The following is a 27091-nucleotide window of genomic DNA, read 5'->3' on the forward strand; positions in this document are numbered from 1 at the left end:
GGGCCCCAACTAACAGAATGAAATTAAATAGAGACAAATGTCAGCCCTACACTTAAGACAGCAAGAAAATGCTGCACAAATGTAAGACGGGGGGACACTTGGATTGCCTGTAGAACATATGAGAAGAATCTAGGGTCTTAGTAAACTACAAGCTTAACATGAGTCAACATTGTGATGTAGCAGCAAAAAAAGCTAATGCTATTCTAGGCTACATCAACATAAGCATAGTATCCAGATCAAAGGAAGCAACAGTATCACGCTATGCTGCCTTGGTCAGGCCACCCCTGGAACACAGTGTCCAGTTCTGGCCATCAGAATTTAAGGACATTGACAAGTATCTTCCTTCATTCGAGGTTTTTAAGCAGAGGTTGGATGGCCATCTGCCATGGATACTTTAGCTGAGATTCATGCATCGCAAGGGGTTGGACTACATGACCCTTAGGGTCCCTTCCAACTCTACAATTATATGATTCTATGAATAATCCGTAAGCTTGCAACTCTTGATGTATGCTTTAGTGACATCAGAACCCTTGGGGCATCCGGCCCCTCTGGCAGCCACAATGAATGGTTGGCAGGTGTCATTTACTTGAACTAATATGGAAGATTGGTGACAGATGTACCATTATGCAGAACTTTGGAATGAAGAAACTAGGATTTCATATGGCCAGGAGGAAAGGATTCTGAACAAACAAATCTACTCCAAAGAAGCTTCATTTAAACACAGAATGTGCAAGTTTATCCATATCAAGTACAGTTTCTAATTAAACATACAAAAATAAAGAACTCTGATCACTAGGAGTCTTTTATTAATAGACAAACCATGTTATCCGGAGTTTTACCTTGAGAAATCAAGAAGTGGAAGACAAAAAACCAGCTTTCTAGGACAGTAGTTCAGGGTTTTGTTTCATAAAAAAAAAAAAACCCGCATACAACCCTGAATTAATAGTTATCAAAATAAAACTTCAAGAAACCCACAGAGATAAATTAAATACCTGGTATACTTATACAGAATTTTCACAGAATTAGAACAAATGGGGGTCATACAAAGCAAACAGATCACTCCCCAGGAAGGGGAAGAAGTTTAAATAACATCCTAGAGAAGGTAATCCAAATGGGGTGGTATTACTATTTACTTCCATTCTTGATATACAATAATGAAGTGAAATTACTTTTGTTTCCAACAGTGCCAACCTAAACACCACCAACATGAAGGTGCTTTACTTTGAAAAAAAAATAAATCAGGAGCTGGGGTGGCTTAAGTGCACCAATTATCTAAGTTATAAATAATTATATCTTAAGGAATTAGGCATCAAACTTTAGCAAAAACACCTTAAATACTAGCACTCTGAGCATTAAAAGTTTTAATCCATTTTGAATAAAAAAAAGCACAAACTTAAGTTTTTGCTTGTTTTGTAACAAAAATTCACACAAAGAAAAATCTTAGGCTCGAGTGGTCACCTGTATTCTAATGGTCTCAAATTTACAGTATGGAAGCCACATATCTGACAGCGAAGCTTTTTATTGACATATTTATAAAATCAGGAAGTGTTTTATCCCCCTTAATTACCGATTAGTTCAAGCTGTGTTTTTCAGAAATCCATAGCACCGCTCATTTTAACAGGTTGTTACTTTGGGTGCCTATTTCTCATATATCTGGTGTGTGTTTTTAAATCAGTAACCACTTTTAAGTTGTTTACAATATACAGTATGAGAGGCTAGTCTGTCACTGATATACGGGTTCTTAAAACACCAGGCTGTTCATTCATCTGTTCTTTAAACACGCTAATATGGTAAGACATAGGTAGTGTCTCTGCAGCACCATAATACTGTCTAAACAAACAGCTTTTAAGCTGTTTGCCTAATGTTTTATTCAGCCCCCTCCCACCACTTACTATATTTAGCAAAATACCATTGAAGACAAAAGTTTGCCCCTTACAATGAGGCACATTTTGGCATATGTGCTAAATGCTGCTACATAGGCAGGCATGTGCAAGTCATATTATGAAAAGGAGAGCCTCCACATTTAACTTTTTCATAGAAAAATATAAATATATTCCCTGAATTAGAGGAAGAGAAGATTCAACATCTTGCTAGTATCACTAGCAAAAGGAAAGTGGGCTAGATTTTCCTGTCAAGGTTACATTTCACAGTCATCTTCATCATCTGCATATCTTACAGTTCTCCTGCCCCCATTTCTAGTTCTAATTTTGGAACGTCGATTCCCTCTTTTATACTTGGTATAATCCAATTCCTCAGAATCATTCTCTTCATTCACTTTTGGCCGTTTCCTTCTCTGCAGTATTTTGGAAGGTTCAGAAAAGCCATCATTTAAAGTGTCATCTATTGAAATGGCTTTACTTTTCCTCTTTTTTGTCTTTCTAGTTCTCCTACTGTCAATATTTTTTGAGTCTGTTTGAGATTCTGAAGCAGAAGAATAATTGGAACTGCCATCAGGTTCCGGTTTTGAGTTCCTTGAAGTTCCAGGATTTTTTGACAAAGAATTTCTTTGTTTTCTCTCTCCTTTTCCAGTCTCTGTTGTACTCCTCGTATTTTTATCACTATCTTCTTTTTCCAATTCAGAAACATTATGGTTATCAGGAAGCAGTGGCTGGCTTGAATCTATGTGCTCTGCAGACATGCTACTGGAGGATTCGTCTTCAGAAAATTCTACTGCACGTTTTTTCCTTTTAGGAACTCTTTTACGCACAGGTGTGAGAGACCGTCTCCTTGGGGCTCTGCTCTGTCTGCTCTTTTTTTCCACCACACTTTCTACTTCAGAGTCCAAATGTTTCTGTTCTGGTTCTCTGCTAGTTTTTTTAGCTCTGTAAGAGGAGGTCTGAAACTGTTTCTGTCTGAGCTCACATTCCTTTAGTTCTGCTTCACTTTCAGAGGGTGAAAATGCAACATCCAATATCATCTTTCTGGCTGCAGCAGAGGCATTGCGATGAGGCAATTTTCTGTACCTGCTTTTAGGGTACCTAACTTCTGAACTTGAGAACTCTTCCTTGGCATCACTAATTAGCTTGATTTTGCTTGCAGCCACAGTAGCACTACGGCGTGGAATTTTCTTTCCATTAGGGGTTTTGATATTGTTCGTTTCACTATTCAATTCTGCAGAATTTCTGCAATTCTTCCTGTTCCGGAGTAATACTGGACTTTGCCTTATCACTCGGGTTGATTCTACAAGAGAAAAGTTTTAAATTTCAAAATACTTTATTCCCAACAGAAATGAGTGCATTTAGACAAATGATATACTGAAGTAATAATTCAAAACCAAACTGTCTTATATAGGATAACAGTACAATTGTGAAATTTAAGCACCATTAAAATATTTTTAATAATGAAAGTTCTAAGCAGACTTTTAATGTTATAAACACTTCACACTGCCTAGGGCAGCAAGTACCCACCAATAATCCCATACACACTTCCCTAGGAGCAAGCAGCATGGAACTCAATGGAACTTACTTCTGAGTAGACATGCATAAGACTACACTGTTAGCATGGCAGGCATTTCTTTGACTTTCTAATTCTAATTCTTGATCATTCAGGATGAACTTGGAACACTTATTTCTTATTTTGACCAATAAGGAGACTCCCTTAATCTATTTCAGTACACCAGATCATTGCCATTATTTTCTATAAAGCCCAGTATTTCACCTAGGTATTTTCTTGGTTTGTTTTGCCTTCTCTTCTATAAATACTGTAGGATTCTACATACCCCAATAGTTCTTATGTTAGACACTGTTTTTGTAATGCTGATACTGTTTTAAACAGACTTTATATATTTTTAAACACAAGCCATTGCACTTTATTTCTAGCTAGTGCTTTAAGAGGTCCATTGGCTCCCAACTGCAGATAAATGTGTTAGCCTTACCAGTTCCCTCAGGCACCGATTTAAAATATATTAGTACAAGAGACATTACCTTTTCTAACAGCTTCTCTCTTTCCTTTCTTTTTCCTGTGTTGCTCTGTTGTGGCATCACTACTATTGGAGCAGGATTCAATTTCCAAATCAGAAGTACAACTGGAGTCCACTGTGGATTTATATTTGGGCTTTCTTGAAAGTTCCTTGGTTTCTGGCAGAGAGTCTGTTCCATCCTCTCTATGTTCTACATCAGATTTTGCAATGGCTTTGCTGCGATTTTTGTCTTTCGATTTACTAAAAGAATCTACAGTCTTCCGAGAGTCATGCTTCTTCTTAACTTCCTCACTGCATTGGTCTAACTCAGAATCTAGTTCAGATTCATGACTGGCTACAGTACTATGCAAATATATAGAAGGTTTATCAAGACTTCTGCCCTTTGGCATATGGCTTTTGGGGTTATTTTCGGAAACTTCCACCCTGGGTTTTATATTAGGGGATTCATCACAAACCGTTCTATGCTTGCGCCCATGGGCTTTAACATGCCTGTTTCTTCTTAAAGCGCTATCAGAATCTGAACTATTTTCAGACTCACTATCATATCTCTTAGCAGAAACAGCTGACTCAGTCTGACGACACTTTCTTCTGCTATATCTCCTATTTTTTCCTTCAGACGGTTGGTCTCCATCCCCTGAACTGTTTGACTTCCTAGTTGTAGAAATTGCATTGTGATGGTTCAGCTTTTCATCATTTTCAAAGCCTCTGGTTTCCACATCATTTATGTTCCTCAGTTTATAAGCTGCCACAGTAGCACTTTTACGAGGCAATCTTCGGTAACCGTGATGGTTGCTATTTTGTATTTTATAAACTCCCTCTTCTTGAGAATCACTTTCATGCCTCCTTTTCCTGGCAGAACGTCTGCACCCATTCTCTTGGATGACACATTCTATAAAGGCATGGAAAGATTATTATATAAAAGCAGACCTGGCATGTATAGCACAATATCAAACATTAACAAAAGCTAGTTTCATTGAAAAAATTGTACATTTACAGACTACTTATTAAAGCTAAGCAGCTAGTACATGCATACATCTGATGGTAAGATACAATCCACCTGTCATTAATCCACATCCACACAAACAAATCAGCCCCATGTTACACTCAGTGTTCCACAAACTTTAGTGCTTGAGCTAACAAAGTGTTCTCAAAGGCTTCTAAAGAACAGATTTAGGAGAGGAGTTTTCAGGGAGAAATAGAAGTTCTATTTGTATCATTAGGATGCCACAACTGGACAGCACCCCAGATTTGACTTTTAAGAAACAAGTTCTATATCCTCATTTTAATATTTCATAGCATGTACTACTTCAAAACAAAATTCAGTTAAGCAAGGTCTTTTAAATCAACCATGCCTGCAATAGTTAGTGACTAGGAGCGACCAGGATTGCTATCTTGAGAACTGTTGTGCTGCTTAAATCCCAGATTATGATCTAGATAGATTTTATTCATCAAAATTCAAACTCTGCTGAATACTGGATAGTTTCACTGAGAGCGGCTACAAGGGAAAAGCTTTTTAAATCTGGAATGTGCATTAAATCACATTTTATACATTTAAAATACATCACCTTTCCTGATGTTTTTCCTTCTTTTTGTTGAATTGCTGCTATCAGTTCCAGACTCTAAATCAGATGAGCACTTGGAGCTATTTTTGGGTAGTCTTGGCATCTTAGAAGACCCTCTGCTCTCTGAAAAAGTGACACGCTCATCCTCCTTCCCTGACTCCAGTCCTTCATCCGAGTCACTTAATACCTTAGCTTTCCTGAAATGAGTTGATACTCTTTTACAGGTTTGTTTTTCTAAACCATTGCATTTTTCTGGCTCAGAATCTGCCTCAGAGATATTTCTGTTATTACTTCTGGATGCAGAAGGTAACTGGTAAGCAGCTTTCTGAATGCTCCCATCCTCTGACACAAGGCTTTTGGAGTCATCTTCTGAAAATTCAACAGGGGATTTTATTTTTGGAGATGCACAGCGGGTAGCTCTTTGTGACTGCTTCTGGCCATTAACGTGACAACCCTTTAGTGTTTTTTGCACACTATTTTCAGAATCTGAGCTCCCACTATCAGATTCACAAGCATGCTTTTTTCGAACACCAACAGCACTTGAACCAGCTTTGAAGGTTTTCCCTCGGTTAGATTCTTCTACTTCCTTGTCACTTTCAGACTGCATGGAACTTTCCTCAGAGTCATTTAGCAATACTTTTCTTGCTGCGGCAGAAGCATTGCGATGAGGCAGTTTTCTGTTTTTGCTTCCAATACCAACACTTTCTGAACTGGATAGCTCCTCTTCTACATCACTCATCAGTCTTAATTTATTAGCTGCTACAGTAGCACTTCTACGTGGAACTTTTCTGTGCCTTCCAGATCTGTTACAAAAAGTCTCATACAGCTCTTTTGAATTATCCATTCCTCTTTCAGATATTCTTTTTCTGGTAGTTCTTTGGCTATTTCCATTCTCTTGATAAGCTAGACACAAAAATGAGGAGGTTTACTTATGTTGAACATTTTAAAATGTGTACAATTTGCCTGGCACTAATCTCAGAACCATGCAAAGCTCTGGAACAATACACACAGGTCCCGCTTACTGAATGAAATGTGTTCCCTGGAAACTGTTCATTAGGTGAGCATTTGTATAACAAGTACACAATTTCCACTATTTCCTGTAGAAATCGTATTTCTAATGCAGAATCTGCCCACTCCCTTTTCCCACCCCTTCCCATGGTGTCTTCCTGAAATGGCTGCAGCCAATCATCCAAAGAAAGACAAAGTAAAAAACTCATTTGACTGAACTCTCCTGCTTCCTGATTTGTCCAATCTTGCTCCGCACTCCGTCTCTGCCTGAAAATGGCTGCCACTGACTAGCAAAGCAAGCAAACAAACCAAGTAGATAAGTGACTCTGCAGAGCACATAACAAGTTTGGGGCATATGAGCATGGGGATAGCGGAACCTGCATGTATTTCATGAAACTATATGGTGGAAATCTAATCCACTTTAGAAATAGATTTAAAATATCTCCACAATCAGTCACAATACTATAGCAAGAGACACATTTGAGAGAATCTTGGCACAACTGCATTTTAGTCTAGCATTTTCCCTACTCAACATTTAAATACACGCAAATCAAGATCAAAAAAGCACACATCGTCACAGGCAGCAAGTTGGTTTCTGGGCTTCAATTTAATTTTCGAGTGTAATTCAAAATACAGAATTTGTCATTTAAAGCCAGGTGTGGGGATGAGTTTCCCTCAAATTACACAAACCTGCCCAAACATATGTCACATGTGGCATCAAACATGGGGCAGGTGAATGTGTGACTGCTAAGTCAGGAACTTAAAGTGTGCACCCAATTGTTCCTTGGCAAGTAGGGGTTGTTGACAGTGCCAGTCAACAGACTGGTGCTAACAGAATGCCTTTCAAAGGGATGTTTTCCCTCCACAGATGGTCTTTGCAAAGGAAAAGGTCTTTTGGCAACACCATCTGAATCCATACCATGCCTGAAAACAAACCCATCAAGGTGGCCCATGGAAGGTCAAGGTTACGTCAAGGAATTCCTACTGCATGACTTCAAGATTTCAAGCCATCTGATGGGGCTTGGCTCTCAGCACTTCCACCATGGAGCTCTTTCCCCAGGCAGACCTGCCAGAGTTACTTGCACTTTTAGAAAGCTAGTTAAAGCTCAATATTTTGGATAACCATTTGAGTAGCAACTGTATACTACTGTGCACTATGGCATCTCCATTATCTACCAGGATTATTGCTTTTAATATTCTTGTTTTTGATAGTTTACAAACATTGTTTATGTGCTGGTTTTATATTTCTTTTATTTGTGTTGCCATTAAGATACCTTGAGGATCTCAATTGGGCCAATCTAAAGTGGATTTCAAAGTAAATTCACAACTATATACTTGGAAATAATGGAAGCAGTGACCCAACTTCTGCAATGAACATGAGCTGAATTACTCTTACCCATTTGCTTTTGCTGATAGACTCTGTTTCTAGTAACTCTGAAATCACTTCTTTTCCTGGATATTCCATTATGTACTATAGGGTATGAGATTTCTGCAGAACTTTCTTTGCTTTCCTCTGAACTACTTGAAGATGAAGCTGTTGTTGAGTGGTCCAGCTCACTTTCTGGAAAGGTAAATAATTGTATGCAAGTAAGACTTCAAAACAAATTTCCCCTTTTCTTCAAAGATATTTATTATTATTATTATTATTAGTAGTAGTAGTAGTAGTAGTAGTAGTAGTAGTAGTATTATACAGTCCTTCATTTGAAGATCACAGCACAGTTTACAACACAAAAATAGAAAATAAGAACACAAAGAAATAACAAACCAATAACCCCACATCCACAAACACATTTTAAAGGCCATAGATTGTTTAATCAGTCAAAGTGCCTGATTATAAAGAAAAGCTTTTGCGTAGCATCTAAAGATATGTAATAAAGGCGGTAGATGAGCCCTGCTGGGTAGAGCATTCCACAAATGGGGAGCCACCGCAGAAAAGGTCCGTTCTCATGTTGCCACCCTCCAGACCTCTCGTGGAGGGGGCACATGAAGAAAGGCCTCAGATGATGATCACAGGGTTCAGTTCTAATGTCTAGGAACTGCAGATACGACAATGTGTTCAAACTGTTCCATATTACTCTTGGTATTCTTAAGTCAATCAAATTCTATTTTCCCGTTCTCAACATTCTAAAGCATCTCCCATCTGCTTAGCAACATGGCCAAAAGCTTGTGTCAAAAGACAAAGTACATTAAGAAATGCAGAAGAAGTATACATTTAAGAAATGTGAAGCTGCACTTGCACTTTGCAGTTCACAAAAAGATGTACAGCATAAAAAATTAAAGTTCAATATGCCAAAGGTAAGAATACCTGGAAAATGACAGAATTTTGTATGGATGGTCTGATTACCTTAATATCATTAAGGTTATGTCTGCTTGAGTTGAGAGCAATTTTAAACCGCAAGACAAAGGGTGTATTTACAATTAGAGAGAAAAATTTCTTTTAACCATTTCCCCACAAACTGATCACTCACCTGATGACAATGCAGAACTGTGTGCTACAGCTGCGCTCCTTGTTCGTGCATTTTTCCCAAATGATGAGGCGGAATCAGAAGATATGCCGGCAACACTGCGGCTGGACGTGCCAGCATACATTTTATGGTTTGTAACACACGACTTTCTGCTTGAGGTATTTTGGTTAGAAGAATCTTCTGGCTCAGACTGATTTTTACCCTGAGATTTACACTGCTTCTGCTTTCCATTTCTTGACAAACAGGAGGAAAACAATATGCAGTCCATGAATATGGTTGCATTTTATAAATTTAATTTTTATTTCAGTGGTACTTTTCCACTCGTTAAAATGCTTCTTAACGAGTATTCAGTAAATTTTAATATGCAACACAATCAATGCAAAGTACTCAAACTGAAAGCCTCACCTATAACATAGCAATGTACATGTTCATTTTATCATATTTAAACCTTTTAACCAGTATAATAGCAGCACTGCACTTTTGTCATATTTTTTTAAAGTTTAAAATCCTTTAAATTCTGTTGACATTTTATATTATTTTAATACCTTGAAAGCTCATTTTAGTAGAAATGTACCTCAATATAGTAGTAGTATGTCCCTCAACATATCAAACATGTGAGAAGCACTCTACGCCAGAATCCAGAGCAGATTTTGAGAGTATTTAGGGGAGGGGGGGTCAACTCCCATTGCACAACCTTTGAAAGTATCCAAAACTACACTGAAACTATGCTCCTTCCATCAGTCAAAAACCTCAAGTTAATCAGATGAACTGATTTACATGGTTTACCTAGCAGCACAAACCTATGCCTTTTTACTTCTCCTCTAAGATAAGGGTGCATTACAGGACTGCAATCTTCACATCTCAATCACATCCTCAAATAGCTTTTGCCAATGAAGAACACCCTCAGACTGAAGAAGATTTACCTGAGTGTTTTGGTAGATTGCTGTAATTTACTTCGACTTTGCAGCCTCCTATTGTGCCTCTGACTTCTCCGCAATCTTTCATTGTATTTTTGTCCAGTTCTGAAGTCAGAGATAATTCTCCTCATTTTTTCCTCAAGCAGTGCAGATAATCTCAATGTCATACTATATATCTAAATTGCAAAAGAAATAGGTTAGTTTTTATTTTTAAAAAAAGTTTAAGACACTTGCATTTGGTGATCCAATTGTAAAGTTTTATTACTATTATTTTAAGAGTTTATAAACTGCTTAATACAAAATATTCAAGCAGTGAACAAAAATTATGAGAGATTTATGTACTAACTGTACTTTCTACTACACACAACACAGGACCACACACTTTAAAACAATCTAGTTTAATGAAATATGTTCATTAAGGCAGAAATCCCATGCAAATTTACTTAGGAGTGCAGCCTTTAATTCAGAGACAGGATTTGCAATTATATAACATATGATAGGGTGATCAGTTTCTTTTTGGACACTTGTTATTTTCCTTTCTCTCCCTTGATTTGACAAATTAGGTAAATGGCACGGAAACATTACCTTGGATCTTTTGTTTGGAGTGTATGCTTTAGCATTGCTAAATACTAATCTAACATCTTTGCAAAGTTCCATTGGAGTGTCATAGTTCCCAGCTTCTAATGTCTCCTTCACAGTCCCAAAGTCCATTGGTGTGTCTATAATTTCCCGGTAGTCCTAAATAAAGACATCCAAATAACTCCATTATTTAAGATGTGGTGAATGGGGCGAAGTTTCTTATACACAGATATGTAAATCTGAAATCCATTTAAAAGAAAACAAAACAGGAGCACACTTTGTGCTAAATGATCCCAGTGACTTTAACATACATTTTCCTTGGGACTGAAAAGAAACAACTATATTTGTCAACTTTGGCCAAGCATCTTGAACATAGATTTGGAAATTAATATTCCCTTTTTAACTATTTTAAGGATATTTTTTTTTTGCTTACATTTTACATTCATATCAACACAACAAAACATTATCTTTTGGAGGTTCTCAACCCTCAGACTCCCCCCCTCCCCGGTTTCCCATCATTACCTATTATGTTTTCTGCATCTTTTTATCTTTATCTAATTTATTCATCTCCCTTATTACAAATTTTACCCTAACTATATCACCAGTGCTATTCTAGGCCTAGGACAAAAAGAATGGACTAATTTTGTAGAATATCTGAAGGAACACTGTAAACATTTAAAAACATTAGCGGGCCTAGACAGGCCTGGAAATTTAATATTCCCAATGGGTTGAATCACATTCAGTGTTGACCCCATAGATTTTAGTGAGTCTACTTTTGAGTATGATAAGGTTAAATCAGAGTAATTATGCTTTTTCCTGTATAAACCTGCGTGCCTAACATGACCTTCAACAGAGATCCTCTCATATGTCTCAACACACATCTTGTTTGGACCACACAGAGGGCCTTCCTAATGGCTGCACCCAAGCTATTAAGTTCCGTCCCTCTTGAGCTCATTCTAATGGCCTTCCACTAAAGTACTAAAATCTTCCTTTTCAGTAAGACTTTTGAGGTATGATTGTTTTAAATGAATTGTTTTAATGCTGTCTTGATTCTCTCTCAATTCCTTTTGTTGGTTTAGTGTGGTTTTGCTTTGTGTTATAATTATTTTAATTTTATTGTTAATTGATATATTGATATATTGAAGCAAGCAGGATATATTTTAAATCAATAATCATCCAAAACTGACATTAATCATTGTCCATGAAATACTCAAGGCCTTCCAGTACTCAGAATAAATAAGATTGGGATTTCAAAGCTTGCTTATATGTTGAACACAATTTCTATTTTACTTTATTGTCACTGTTAACATAAAGCCAAATGGTAGTCACTATTCCACCTGACTGATCTGGAATTGGCTAGGTAGGACCACCTGCCACTTTAACAGTTAGAACCCTGGAAATAGTTCTGCAACTATTTGACATTGGAGTGTGTAGGTTCTCTCACCCTAAGCTACTCAAGAAAACTCTTGCCCATTTCTTTTCATAGTAATAGGAAATAACACTGGATGCTGGAAATGCAATATGAAATGAATATCAATGATATTGACGATGATAATGATATGAACTTACAGGATATTGATCCAGGTCAACAGGTTGTCTAAATGGCTCAGAATCTTCACACTGGAAAATTAGATTAACAAGATCCATACATTGCTTCTTCCAAGTGTTTTCATCATAGCTGAGTCTCCTCTTCAAGCCCCGACTCTTTAAAATAGAAACACAGTATTTATAAATGTAGCATGGAAGAATTGACTGCCAAACCTTTAGGATAGACTGGGACACAGGATTTAGAATTCATCTGTATAATGTAGGAGTATTATGGAAAAATCCTGCTACTATCTCACAGATTGGGCAAAGGTTGTTGTCAAGGTAAATAGACTTACTCTTCTCGAAGGTGCTCTGGGAACATCGGTCTCTTCATCATCCTACAAAACAGACCAGAAATGTTCATCAAGAGCAGGGGTCAGCAACCTTTTTCAGCCGTGGCCGATCCACCATCCCTCAGACCATGTGGTGGGCTAGACTATTTTTGGGGTGGGGGGTGGTGGAAATGAACGAATTCCTATGCCCCACAAATAACCCAGAGATGCATTTTAAATAAAAGGACACATTCTACTCATGTAAAAACACGCTGATTCCTGGACCGTTCACAGGCCGGATTGAGAAGGCAATTGGGCCAGATCCAGCCCATGGGCCTTAGGTTGCCTACCCCTCATCTAGAGTGTTCCTTCTAATACTGATTCAGATGTTTTTTGCTCCTGTGCTTTTCTATCCAAAACTACTCACCATCAGACTCTGGAGGTTGCCAGAATATAAACAAATCTTTACAAAACACCACCACCACCTAAGAGGGAACTCCCTCATGTCTTTGTGGGGAAAACCTAAGGCAAGGCAAGGGAGGCAGAAACCCCAATGACGACCCCATGACCACAGAATGTTAATTGATGGGGGTGGGGGGCAGGATACAGCAGAGATAAAAAAAAGGATAGAAAACCACATTGTTTAGATAGGACACTTTCAGGTTCATACTGAGAATTTATGTCCCCAGATACAGAAGTGAGAACTGCTCATACAATATTTTAATGTAGCTGGATTGGACATCAGCAGATCCACATACTCATTCCTTCCCATCCCACAAAAATGCTATCCAACTATTGTGGGGAAGCAGTTGAATACAAGTAACTGAAATAGAACTCTACACAGCAATATTTTGTTAGAAAGCTCCACTCAAGGGTTTGGGGTCTTAGGTTGTCATTTAGAGAAAATGCGCCAGACACCACCCTACTGTTCAATGAACTTACAAGTTTGAGCCTACTCTACTATTATTAATAGGGTGAAGGGAAAGGGCAGGGCTTAATAAAATAGCACTGAAGCGGGAAGAGCTAGTAGTTATCTAGGCAGGGTAAAAATAAGGTTTTATTACCAGATAATCAGGATCTATGCTGTCCCCATTGTTAGTTGCAATGCACAACTCAAAAATATCTGTACAATCTGGATTCCTGGAAAATAAAAATGTAATGTTACAATAGGTTGTATCTTGTTCTGTTGCCTTCACTTGTGGAAATTTCTTTAATGCCCTTAGAGGCTTCTTGAATGAAAAACAGGGTGATTTTAGCAGATTTCCCTTTCTGTGTGCAGTCCCCTGTACACACTCATGAATCTACTTCAGAGGGTTCAGGGACTCTTTGAAATAGTGTAGGAAGTGGCAAAGGATCTACAAAAGAATAGAATGTTTCTCAGTTTCACAGTAACTGTGGGCCTTTCTGCTGGGTTCGTGTTGTTCTAGGAGTCCTCACAGAAAACCTCTGATTTATTTTAAAGATAACTACTCCTTCCCTCTCACAGTCTTCTCAGTTTCTGTTCTGGCCAAGCCCCAAAGATCTTCTCAGTTAATATACCTCTACAATTGGACCACAGCACCAGAAAAATAGGTACTGTTATTTGTCTTGTATTTGTGTTTCAGACCTGTGTCGCCCCAGTGAGCAAATGCCTACAGGCTGCAGCATGGCTGTGTGATGTTGTCTGTCAGAAAAGCCCCCTTCTGTTACCAACGTTCCATTTTCATGGCAAACTAGCCACACAGCCACAGCTGGGACCTACCAGAAGATAGAAAATGAAAAGGAAGAAAGATACCATAAAGAGAAAAGGCAATGGAAAGAGAATGACAAAAGAAGAATGAAGCAATTAACACACACAATAGACAGAGAAGGAGTGAGCCCAGCTGGCAGGAAAATGAAGCTGAGAAGATGACAAGAGAGGAAAGAGGAACATTCAAAATAATCAGAGGTTTCCTGATTGGGCTGCTAAAGCAACTTGAATCCCAAAATGGCTGTGTGGCTAATTCACCAGGAAAAGGGGAGAATTTGAAAAAAGCAAAGCAAAAAAAATTGTTTCCCTTCCTCTTCTTGTTTACAGAAGGCAAGAGCCTTCTGTGAATACTGTATCTATTCTGAACATTGACATGTAAACCATGGTCATAAGCAATGACCAGAAGTAAGACAATTCTGATTACCTTTTAAGCAACGAAAAACCAAAAATATTTCATCCTGAAATATTGCTTACCTAATGAATTCTAAGAGTTGATCTGTGATTTTCTGAGCAGATTTAGCAATACTGCTGTTGGGCACATTGAAGGTCCGAGCATTGCTCTCAAGACATCTTACTTCCCAAATCAATGCAGAAAGCCTCCTATGTTTAATAGTAAACAGATTAGTTTTAATCAGGAGAAAAATATCATATAACAACTAGATCTGGAAATGTTCAGTCACTAAAACTGGAAATGTTTAAGTAGAAAAAATATTGCTTTTCATTTATCATGGAGTTTTAACAAGCTACTGTCCTATTCTTACTGAATCCAGACATACTCCATGTTCATGTCAGTAGTATAGTAATTTCTTTAACAATGATCATTTCATGCAAAAGTGCATCAGTGTCATTCACACTTCACACTTTTAAACTTCCTGAAGGTATTATTTCCCATGTGCTTACTTTTATCAGTTACATATTCTGTATCCACTATTTCTTGATAGTTAAACTGTGACCCTATCTTCACTCAAGCCACCAGAAAATCCCTCCCATGTACAGCTTATTTCTCACTGTGCTAGAAAGGAAAGATCCAGTCAGGCATCTGTATTTAGGTAACCTGCATCTTACGCAATCACAGCTTTGCATGGGTGGGTAGGGAATGAATGAATGAATGGAAGGGAAACCCACACTCCATGTTTCCCCTTCCCCACCTATCCCACACAATTCTGTGATTGCAGGCTTACCTGACTTTAGGAAGGCGGAGCAAGGGTTCTTGCAGAGTCCTAGAGCACTTGCATCACTTCCCCAAGGCCAGGGATGCCATCCACCTTGCAGAGGGCCCCTTTCCAGGGCTTCCTGGCTTTACCTGTTTTTGCGCATGCACTTGGACCTCCGGAACCTAACCCTTGCGTAAGAGGTGAACTACATATATTATGCTAAATTCTAAATGAGTAGGTAACTAAAAGCTATTTAGAAATATTGAAAACTGTGGTTTTGCAGCTAAACCAAAAGTCTGCCATATTTTAAGGGTAGTAAACATCCAATTCCTGTTTGAAGTTATAATGTTGCCTCATCTGAACTGTACCTCAGCAAAGGAGCGTACCAAGGATTTCCAAAATATGCAATATTACATGTGGCTTAACTTTTCAGCAATTTTATAAGACGGATATGCTATCATCCTTCTAGTGCAGTCTCAGACCAACCTGTAAAACCTGTTGACAAGTCGCATTCTGATAGTCCAAAGGTCTGTTGGATAAGCTATTACTGTACTGTACTTTGGATACCTATTCAGATCAACTGGGCCAGCAAATGCTGCTGAAATATCTGTAATAAATAAATAACAACAGTTGAAGCATCTGAAGTAATGCATTCAATTTACATACATCACGGATTTACATACAGTCCTTTAGAAATTAAAAACAGATTAAGCAACCTTTTAGAAAGCTTGTCAGACAGGAACACAGTCTGAGTATTTGCAGTATGAATCCAAAGTTTTTAATCCACTACACAAACATGATGGGGAAAAGGTACCAGATTTCTAGATACATACCTAGTGTCAAAAGCTGATCAATTCCACAGATAATCCGTTCACATTCTTCACTCTGGGATTTCCCCTGCCATTCTCCCTTTTGAGGTTTGTATAATAATTTTGCCATCTCTTCAGCAGTCACAGAAACACTAGCTCCCAGTTCCACAGGCTGATCAACTAGTTATTTTCAAGCAATACAGGAGACATCAGGCAAACAAAACAAAATGCAGTAAGTTCATTAAATTACACTTCTTATGATATAAACTTTTAAAGTCAGAGGTAGCCAGGCATGTGACAATAATGTAAGTTTGATTTCTGTTCACTGAATATCCAGGTTCAGATCTATCAACATCAATTCCCTTAAAAGAGGTGTCCAAATAAGATCTGGAGTTCTGTAAATACTTCAACGGGTCCTTTGTTTTAAGACTAGGTACAGTATAGGGGCAACAGCTAAAATGTAAGCTGCCCACTTGCTTAAAGGGCAATGCAACACATCAGTGTCCAATTATCTGATACTTAGTTAAGTAAAATAAGGTAAAACCAGGGCTTGGTTGCTCCAAAACTCTAGCACAGGCATGTCCAAAGTCTGTTTCATGGGCCTAATCTGGACCGCTGATTGAATTAATTCGGCCCCCGTGGCATTATATGTCCTGGGGTAAAATCCTAAAAAAAAGCTCAACAACTACTTCATCAAATCTGGCCATCTTTGAAAAAAGTTTGGGCACCCCTGCTCTAGCCTATGTATAATAAATCTGGCTATTGAAACAAAACCTGCTTAACTGCTAAATAATTGCAAAGCATAACTACTGATGGAGCTCCATCTTGAGCAAATATGCGATTCTTTAGTTTAGACAGAAAATCTTCCTGCCTGTAGATCGGGGGATAAGCACACATGCTGACAAGTAGTGATCCTTCACAAAATCTACTAGCCAGATCTAGTGAGAATATACCTGCAAGCACAGCAAACTCATGTACACATTTGTTTTCTGGCTCATCGCTGCATAACTTTGTGGATTACCCTCTCTCAGGGACAAAAAGGCCCGCAAGTGTCTGGTGCGCCCATGAATCTCAATCACTGGTTTCTGAAAAACTAGCAATGCCCAACCCTCACATCTATGTTCCCCGAAGGGTAGTAGCAGAAGAACAAAAGCCCACAAGCCCACAATTGTTTATTGACCTCCTAACCCATTTATTGTCTGTCTGTTCAACCAGAAAAAATGACATCATCTGATTTTTGTATACCATTGTCTGGAATAGGCTCCATGTCCCATGGGCTAAGTCTTTCAGTTTCACCATTGTCCCATCTATTTAAAAAAAATAAGCAAAAATAAAATAAATTTTAAAGATATGTAAAGGTATTTTCAAACAGAAATAATCCCCAGTAATGATCAGACTTGATGTTATATTTTAAGGTAAAAGATTTTAGGAAACTTGCTCATGGTGAAAGAATTACAGAAAGGTAACAACAAAATATATTTAAAATTCCCTGTTTATGTTGCTCTGCACCCTCCCACTCTTAACTTCAGAGAGTCACAATCCTTTTCTTTTACATGCTCCATACAAACATCAGTGCAGATGCACTGGTGGGAGCACTGGGTGAGCTCTGCTGATATACGTGCACAGCCCCAACCTCCAAGTCCTTCTCCCTCTTAATAAGTGACAGTGACACTGCTGCTGGGAAGCTGGCGTTGTGGCCTGCCTCTGCATCTACATTCTTGCTCAATGCAAAAGCCAAAGAAGAAAAGGAAAAGGTAAACGTAAGAGTTCATTTTCCTCCTCCTCTTTAGGTTCATTATAAACACTGACATGCCTTCGAAAGGTTACTAACAGTAGTTAAGGTACAAATGCGCTTTTCTTTTTAAGGCAACCTTCAATATCAAAGACAAATAACCATGCTAAAAACACATACTTAACACTGTAACACTGAAAGGGGCTGTCAGGGTATTGTGGCTGATATGGCTCTTGGCTCAGGACTGTTCCAAACCACCAGGCATCATCAATAATTGAACGAAAGCGATCATCTGTAGGAAAGACATGAGATGCTATACAGTTCTTCCGCATTAACTTTTTAAAAAACTAGTCTAGGATTGCACATGCAACATGTGACTATTAAAATACTGTGTTTCATTCACTATACAAATGGTCAATCACAACACAATAAGACAGTCACATGATCCAACACAGGTTTAATCTGTAGACTATCAACGTTATCTATAACAGTTCTTGAATTCAAACACTACTGCAAAGTTTGAAAAATCATTGATCCTGTAACATTAAAATTCGATTCCTATCAGTTATAAAGAAATAACTTACAATCATAACAACAAACTACCCCATGATTCAGCTAGCGAATCGTTCTAAATTGTCTTTCATTTTTTCCTAGTTTCAATGCTTGGTGGCACATGGGTACGGCAGTATTACAAAAATAGACTTACTAGGTTGCCAGTTCCTTTGTCGTGCTTCATCATGGAACTGACTTAACACAAGGAAGTCAATAACATCTGGCATATCATGGTATCTAGGAGAAAAAAATAAAACTTAGTCTTCAAATGTATACAGGCTGTCTGCATTATGCATTTTTTAAAAAAAAAGGGTAAAAAAATACATACTTGAGGGAAAATGATTTGTCTAGAAGCTGTCCTGTAATATGATCCATAAGGGTAAGCTTAAGGCAGCATAGTGTAGGAGGCCCAACTTCATAATGTATCCCAACAATTTTTACCAATTCTTGTTCCTAACAGATGAACATATAATAAAGAATCCCATTAATAATAGTGCAATTATTCACAGTATATGAAGTGTGAATAGAAACAAAGTTCAGCAGCAATGGGCATAACACAAACTTAAGACAGTTCATAACCTTACAAAAAAACAACCCAAAGTTTAGATTTTTGATAGGTATATGTTACTAGATTTCCCACTGGGCAACTTATTCAAAACTCAAATCATAGGAACAGAGTCATACCATCTAGCTCACTACTATCTACAAGGACTGACAGTGGCTCTCTAGAATTCTCTCCCAGCCCTACGTGAAGATCTCAGGGACTGAAAATGACCTTCTGCATGAAAAGCAGGTGCTCTACTGATCTATGGCTCTTCCCCAACCCTAGAAGCAAAACACTATGTAACCTGTAGTCATTTCCAAGTGCTTAAGCTTCCTAAGGGTCAATCCTTTGCTACGTTTTGCCATTTCAAAAGCACAGGCATAATTCTGTTTCTATAAATGAACAGATTAAGATAAATGTACTTCAGGGGAAAACGGAAGGCAGAGATGATATTAAATCCAAAGGTGCAGCAGGTGTTTTCCACATATGGAAGGACTATTTTACACCTTGCAGTGGAACACCACCATTTCCTTTCTGCTTGTGGTTCTTTGGATCCTAATCAAACTTTCCCTGTATTGATTTTAAAATATACATTATCACCTCCCTTGATCCATCTGGTTGCACTTTTCTGGACCTTTTCTAGCTCTACATTGTCTTTTTTTAAGGGAAGTGACCAGAACTGTAAACAATATTCAATGTGCAGTCACACCATAAATTTGTGTAACCGTGTTACCGAGTGGCCCCTTGCCAAAAGGGCTACCTATTTTAAGATGTATAGTGCAACCTGTGCATGAGTACTCAAAAGTAAGTCCCACAGAGTTCAGTGGGGCTTACTTCTAAGTAAAGCAGATCTGCAATGCCTTCTCATTTTGCTGTGAAATTGGACTGACTCTGCCCAGGTTGGCCATTGTATCCTCTCAGACAGGAAGGACTATAAAGGACTTCAGGTTCCAGCTGAGGCTTGCTCAAGCAACAAAGCCTTCCTGAGCTATAAACTAAAAAGCCCCAAACATTCTAACCCTTACTAAGAAGGGAGCTACTCCAACCCTTTCATAATTTGGGTTGCCCTTTTTCTGAAACATTTCCGGCTCTACAACTCATGTATGAAGTTCACTAGGCTCACCTCTGCCTCATCCTTGCCTACTTTACTGGTTCCTTTAGAAGACCAATGAGAAGAATTGTAAAGTACTTTGTAGCATGCAAACACCCATGCTGAACCAGTCTTACCCTAAGAACCATTTTTCTCCATGGTTCCTTCTGAGGATTCAGTTCACAAATATTGCTCTTCCTCACTGCTTCAAGGTAGGCTTCATGGCCTTGTCGAAAATATATCGCCTAACAAAAATGAATCAAAAAATTCAATCAGTGAATGAAATTCAAAATTAATTTAACTAAGAAACATTTTCTCTATTTACTTGCAAGGCTAGCTACATTAACAGGAGGTTGGCTACCCACTGGCTGTTTCACTCACCAATTCCCCCATGCCAAAACTGCATAGTCATCCAAGTCGAATGGAAAGAGGGAAAAGGAAACCAGCCACTCCTACACTCTCCTCCTTCCATTCACAGCATAAAGCTGAGCACAAGGACCAATTATGATATGCTGCTATTCACATCAGCTGTATATGCAAACAAGTCATGTCGCTTCTGCCTCAAGGTCCAGAAACGCTTTAGGACAGAATGGGGAAAGCTGGGCATGTGGCCTGGCATGCTAGTACCCAATCCAAGCTTGTTTTCTGTTTTTGGCTTTTGTTTTTAGGTGGCTGCTCCTTTTTGTAGTTTTAAAAGCTAAAGAATCCTTACAAGAGAGCACCACCACAGAATAGCTTGCTACTTGTGGATGGTGGCTACTTTTCCAAGACATAGCAAATCACAGGACTGAGGCTAGCTATGTTACTTTTACCAGATCAAGCTTAGATTCAGTGTAAATTCCCTTACCTCGTCACCCATTTGTGGAACAAAAGGAGACCTTCGGAGTCTGACATCTGTTATCCAGTCAGGAGGCTGAACTTCCCAGGACTGCTGGGGTGCATTCACCTGGGCATCATTATAAAGGATTACTCAAATTATAACACAGCGTTATGACTGCTAATTTATTTAAAAGGTTTTTAATCTGTCTTTCAAGGCATCTTACAAATTTCTAAGTCACATGAAAATAAAACAAAACACAAACCCCCCATAAGCAGCTAATTATTCCCCCCTCCCCCAAGTACGGCACAATTCAGCCAAAAACAGCCTTGAATAAAGGAGACTTCAGAGTTTTCACAGAGATGAGGTCATTTGCAAATCCCTGAAGAGGGATTGCCAAAGGTGCAGGGCAAGCCCCAACCCTTCTATTCCATCCGTCTAACAGGTCTCAAAGGCAGACCAGAAAGCAGGGTCTCCTGATTTTAATGCTTAGGCAGGCTCTTACAGATGTAGGTGACGCTTCAGATAATGTTGTCTCAAATCATTTAGAACTTAGAAGACGAAAAGCTGCTTCTTGAATTGGTCCCAGAAATGAACCGACAGCCAACTGATACAGAATAGGTCTTATAAGATATCAAGATCCAGCTCCCACAAGTGCTCTGGCTGTATCATTCTGCACCAGGTAAATTTTCCAAACCAACTTGTTGCTGGACTTAACCCCAACAACCCTGACCATTTGCCAATCTGGCTAAGGCTGGGAAGACTCCAATGACATCTGGAGAGCCGCAGGATCCTCATCCCTGCAGCAGTGTTACCTGGCTGTAACCAAAGTTTGTATCACTGTGGCTAGGTCCACTTTAAATAGGGCTGCAATTACCTTTAAGCATGTTTCCTTGTTCAAGCTAAGCCATGGTTTGGAATAGCATTATGAACCAACAAGGACATTACAATGTTAATGTCATGGACTGAAATGCTCCTGTGCTCTTCTATTCATAAAAATACACTAATAATTTTTAGAACGTCTTCAAAGGATGGAAAAAAATCTAAATCACATTAACTGATTGGGTGTATCTAAAAACTGAAAAAAACCAGAATCACTACCTCCTCATGCTGTTTTGGTTTGTATTTTTTCCGTCTTTTTTTCTTTCTCTTTCGCGTAGACATTTTTCCTAGTGGTACTTCATCTTCAGAAGAACTACAGTATTTAATAGTTTTGCACCGAGAGCTTCTTACAGGAGGCTGCAGGTTAATCCCTGCATCAGCAATCCAATCAGAATATTCACTTGAAGAGTCACTGAGCGGGAGGAAGAGAGAGAGGGGAAACACACACAGCCAAGTTAGAGATCTCTACCAGCTCAGAACTGACTGCACTTGAACTAGTTTTAAAGTTTGTTGGATATTATTCAGAGCTGACTGTTAATTTTAATTTCAACAATAGTTCTGTAACTGGGCACACTATAAAGGTAACGTACATAGAATTTCAAACATTCAAACTACAATGAGGAACTACAGAGTTCTAAAAGAGGTGGCAATTTCTCCCCTCTTCTTGGCAGTACATCTCCTGGTGCTCTGAACACAGTTTGCAGAAGAGATAGCCTCTCTCTCCCTTTTTCCACCAGAGTACACAGAAACATCCCAGTATAGAGGGTGTGTCATTGATATTACAGTCATACCTTGGGTTAAAGAAGCTTCGGATTAAATCTTTTCAGGTTGTGTCCCGCGGCGACCCGGAAGTACCGGAAAGGGTTACTTCCAGGTTTTGCCACTTGTGCATGCACAGACACTCAAAATTATGCCACGTGCATGCGCAGAAGTGGCGAATCGCAAACCGCGGGTTGCGTTCTGCTCATGTTGTGAATGGGGCTCCAGAATGGATCCCATTTGCAACCAGAGGTACCACTGTACTGCAAGGTACTAATTAAAATCTAACAATCTGGGAAGTTTGACTTTTCAACATCCCTTAATTTGCTGCTAAACACCAAACAGCATTATTTGCAGCACATCATCTAGTTGTATCACAAATAATTTCCACCCCCCAATAAAAGTTACTTTCAGAAGGAAAAATTTAGTTTTGCCAAGGCTCACAAACATCACAAACTGATACTTGAAACCGATTTTACCTGGAACTATCACTGTTGGTTCTGCTGTCACTCTTCCATTCTTCCTCATGGGAAGACAAATTCATCCCATCACTTTCTTCTGCCTCCTAGATCAAAAATGGGAAAATATTTAGAGTTGTTCATTCTTTCTCTTATATCACCACGAGGTTGAAGATTTACAAAACTACAACAAAAGAAAACGATATTTAAGAAAGAACTGATTACATAAAAAGGTAAAGGTACCCCTGCCCGTATGGGCCAGTCTTGCCAGACTCTAGGGTTGTGCGCTCATCTCACTCTATAGGCCGGGAGCCAGCGCTGTCCGCAGACACTTAGTACAACACAATAAAATGCATCACTAAAATGTCAGCTTCCTACTTATTATCTGCACTGAAGGGGGCTCTGCTAATTGTATCTAATTGATACTAATTGTATCTACCCTGCCTTTGCTGGTAAAAGCTAGGGCTTTGAAAACAAACAAATGGAAATCAGAATTTCTGATAGTTCTAATTACTAACATGAAATCGGAGCAGTCACCTGTTCAATGAATCCTGAACCTCCATCTCCATCTTCACTAGAAGAATCAGATTGTTCAATCTTATTCCGTGCTTGATATGAAGCATATTTGCGTCTATAAAGCCTTCTCTTGGATTGTATCAGTGAATCTTCTGAGTCATTCTGAATCAGGACCATTAAAGAAGAGCCAAGTTAGAGGTGGAAGTATGCATTACAAATTACTAGAAAGGAGATACAAGGAACCTAATCTGTCAAATTCTAAATGAAAAACATTCAAACAGTCACAGAATCATAAAGGAGGCTTTGTAGTGATCTAGTCTAGCCAGTTGCTCATGTAAGAAATCCAGAGTCAGGGCACCCCCCCCAACAGAAGGCTGTCCAGGATTTGCTTGAAGGCCTCTAACATGGGAGAACCTACAAGCCTTCTAGGCAACTGGTTCCACTGAACCAGTGTCAAAAGCTTCTACCAATATTCAACTGAAATTTACCCTGTAACTTAATTTCATCTACTCCTGTCCTCTAAGGTAGCAAAAAACAAGGAACCTATGCAACAGTCCTTCAGGTGTTTGAGTGCTACCATTTCTTTTCTCTTTTACTGTATCTACATTAGAACAGATGGAGCTGCCTTGGACAGAATCGGACCCATGGTCCATCTAGCTCAGCACTGCCTACTCTGACTGGCAGCAGCTCTCTAGGGTTCCAGATATGTGTCCTTCCCAGTCCTAACTGGAGATGCCAGGGGCTCCAGATTATTCCTGGTTCCTATGTGAAGAAGTCATTTAAGAGCGTAGAAGAGATTTGAGGAAATAATGTATACATTCACTGCTGCAACTCTGTCACACAACAAGCTTTGCACACAGTTCTATTGCATTCAAATCTCTTCTCTGAGTAACAACCTGTGAACCCTCATGTTACTCATAAGACATTCTATATCTTACATTTCCTACCTTTTCTGATGAATGATATAACTTCCTTTTTTGTTCCATTGTATATATGCGTTTCTCTTCTTCTCCTTTTGCAACCCTATACTCCATTTGATTTCTGAAAAATGCATTTTAAACGCTTGTCAGACAAAGCAGAATCACATCAGTGAAAGGCAAAGTACTTACAGTATACAGTTCTGTTGCTAACTCTGGTTTGAAGGAAAGCTGATGCATGTATACACCAGTTTTATGCTATGTAAAAATGACAGGCTAGCGTTTCAATTAATGCTGGCCTTTGGCAGCAGTGACTGGATGAGAAGCAGAACAGAAATAAAACTAAGTAGCATGTAGAACAGCAGTGCTATAGCTCCTGCCCAGAGGCTCTAATCTAGAGTTAATAGTATGAACATAAAAGGTTAAAGAGAACTGGATTCTAAAGTTATGGCAAGGGAATAAACTGGTAGTAAACAGACAAGAAACAGTATGTTTATGCTGATCAAATGATGTCTTCAGGAAATGATACTTTAAAACCAAGTGAAAAAATATTTCTCAAATGCCTAAATTTTCAATTAAAGGTATGAATACTTATAACTTGCTTCCATAATAATCTTTAGTTCAGTAAGCCTGCACACCTAAATATACTGGGTGTCACTTCTGGAACAACTACTCTCCGTCTCCAAGCCTGGAGGTCTCTTTCTGTAGCAATCTGACTCCTTGGAGCATTCTGGTGCATCTGGCGCACACCTTCAACTTGACCACTACGTCTCAGGCCAATATTAGGAGGGGACTGGATATCAGAGCTTGGCCTCCGGAAATCTAAAGGAAAGAGATATTCATAAAATACACGCAGTAAAAACATTCCAGCAGCAAATAGCTTTGGCATGTTGCATCTTCTACTGAATAATGGTAGATTTCAGACCAAGTAGTCTTCTGAATGACCCAAGAGATTTATGTATTTACTAAAAAATATCTACACATTCTAGCTGGACATTAATAACTTCCAAAGGTGGAGTAAACAGTAATGATAGGCATCAAGTCATGTTTCAAAGGGGAGGAAGTTATATAAAAGAGATGACACTATGGACACTATATTTCTCATTTTGTGAGAGACAAGATGGGTGTCCCAAATTGGCTTTTTGACCTGTAATGTGATTTCATGATACATCAGTAAGTTTTATGTCAGAGATACTAGTAAGCAGCAAAAAGTTTATAATTTCCCTCTAATCTTCAAAGCAAGCACCAACCTCTTCTAGCTGCTTCATCTCCATTCTGTGGCCCGGGTGGAAGCATGTCTTGATCTGAACCAATTCTTTGGTCTTGCTGTTGCTGTAAATGTCTAATCATGCCATCAAGTATGCTAGGTTCCAAAGCCGGTTCCTCCTGGTCAGCAGTTTGTTGACCTATTACTTGCTCCACGACCTCTCCATCACCTTACAAAATTTAAATGAAAAGCACACGCATTTAGCAATTTCAGAATTAAGAACAACTGTCAGAATATTGAACCCATTCTCACCAATCTCTTAAAATACAAAATCCTCTACATTTTATGTTGTTGATTTTTTGCCTGCTCTCACAGTCCTCCTGAAACAGTCAATACTCTGCTGAATAAATGGGAATGGAGGTCTTTAGCAGCCATGGCTAGGATCTAGAGATGCTAAAAGCTCTCAATTTCCTCCTTAAGACTCTTGATTAGAAGGTGCCTTCCAGAATCTCCAAGATGCTTTTTACATTCCAGAGTTCAAAAACAGTTTAGAACTTGTATGCACTAGTTTAAAAAGAAAGCCAGGAGAAAGTATCCTTGGCCATACTTAACCCCTTTATTTATCATTTTGGAGAGCAATCTAAATTGGTGCCTACTTCAGAACTTGAAAAACTATCTCAAGCAGTGATATGGGTTTTCCAGAGAGTTTTGAACTGGAATTTCTTGAGTTTGCATCAGAAAAGCTTCAACGCCCTAGAGCAGGCTTCCTCAAACTCAGCCCTCCAGATGTTTTTGGCCTACAACTCCCATGATCCCTAGCTAGCAGGACCAGTGGTCAGGGATGATGGGAATTGTAGTCTCAAAACATCTGGAGAGCCGAGTTTGGGGAAACCTGCCCTAGAGAGTGATCCAATTAGCATATTAATTTTACTTGTATTTAGTCAATGAAGTTAAACTGTCCACTGTCTAATATTTATTTTCAATTGGCATCCATTCATTGCTACTAATGAATTTAGGAAATGGAAAAATTTCTGCAGCAAAATAATGCACTAGAAAATGTTTTATCTTGATTTTTCTACCCGAGATCTCAAGTAAATGATTAAGAAATACCGTCTTAGATATCAACAAATAAAGTTGTCTGTTTTTAAGACCTGATTCCTTTTCAAAAGGAAAGCACTGAGTATTAAGAAACAACATTGTTAACCAATCAAGTTGCACAATACAAAACAAAAAAATCCAAAAAGTGTTTGTTGAAGGTATAACTAACATAGCATACCCTAAACAAAACACCATAACTACTTAAGACTACAGTATGGATTGTATTGTGTTATAATGAGATCAAAGTTAGAGGTGGAAGACTGCCATTCATACTTGTTGCTACATATCCCAGCTGAGGAATCAGATGCTCATCTGCACAATTCTCTCTTCCTGGTACCAACCGCTGGTATTTTGTTGGGTGAGGGTTTCCATCCACATCTACCAAGAATGGTGGGGGCATGAGGTGAGGAGCCTGTTGAGTCTGCTCATCTAGGACATAATTGTTAGAATCTCGAATCAGTGGTCGGTAGTCAGTGTGGAAGAACATCTGATCAGGAATCTAGAAAGAAATGAAACTT

General features: G+C 38.7%; 1 protein-coding gene across 2 annotated transcripts in view; it reads right to left on the minus strand.

Moving 5' to 3' along the window:
* Nucleotides 1-786: 786 nt before the first annotated feature.
* BRWD1 (bromodomain and WD repeat domain containing 1) overlaps nt 787-27091 on the minus strand; it is a 44253-nt gene continuing 17948 nt past the window's right edge. The window contains exons 17-42 of one of the 2 annotated variants that reach the window (XM_083438761.1): nt 26847-27072; nt 25519-25704; nt 24907-25090; nt 24299-24392; nt 23373-23513; nt 22857-22942; nt 21838-22030; nt 20767-20865; nt 20057-20164; nt 18614-18738; nt 18440-18522; nt 17914-18025; nt 17247-17308; nt 16026-16181; nt 15679-15799; nt 14513-14638; nt 13374-13449; nt 12334-12375; nt 12020-12154; nt 10457-10609; nt 9878-10047; nt 8958-9187; nt 7886-8050; nt 5485-6375; nt 3924-4808; nt 787-3180 (exon numbers count right to left, since the gene is read on the minus strand). In XM_083438761.1, coding sequence (XP_083294887.1) covers nt 2138-3180; nt 3924-4808; nt 5485-6375; nt 7886-8050; nt 8958-9187; nt 9878-10047; nt 10457-10609; nt 12020-12154; nt 12334-12375; nt 13374-13449; nt 14513-14638; nt 15679-15799; nt 16026-16181; nt 17247-17308; nt 17914-18025; nt 18440-18522; nt 18614-18738; nt 20057-20164; nt 20767-20865; nt 21838-22030; nt 22857-22942; nt 23373-23513; nt 24299-24392; nt 24907-25090; nt 25519-25704; nt 26847-27072 — 5892 coding nt within the window. In that variant the 3' untranslated portion in view covers nt 787-2137. Of the gene's footprint in view, nt 3181-3923; nt 4809-5484; nt 6385-7885; nt 8051-8957; nt 9188-9877; nt 10048-10456; nt 10610-12019; nt 12155-12333; nt 12376-13373; nt 13450-14512; nt 14639-15678; nt 15800-16025; nt 16182-17246; nt 17309-17913; nt 18026-18439; nt 18523-18613; nt 18739-20056; nt 20165-20766; nt 20866-21837; nt 22031-22856; nt 22943-23372; nt 23514-24298; nt 24393-24906; nt 25091-25518; nt 25705-26846; nt 27073-27091 lie in introns of both variants that reach the window. The other variant, XM_083438760.1, reaches the window with a different exon arrangement.

The sequence above is a fragment of the Podarcis tiliguerta genome, assembly GCF_965153285.1.
Source record: "Podarcis tiliguerta genome assembly, chromosome: 4".
Lineage (NCBI taxonomy): Eukaryota > Metazoa > Chordata > Lepidosauria > Squamata > Lacertidae > Podarcis > Podarcis tiliguerta.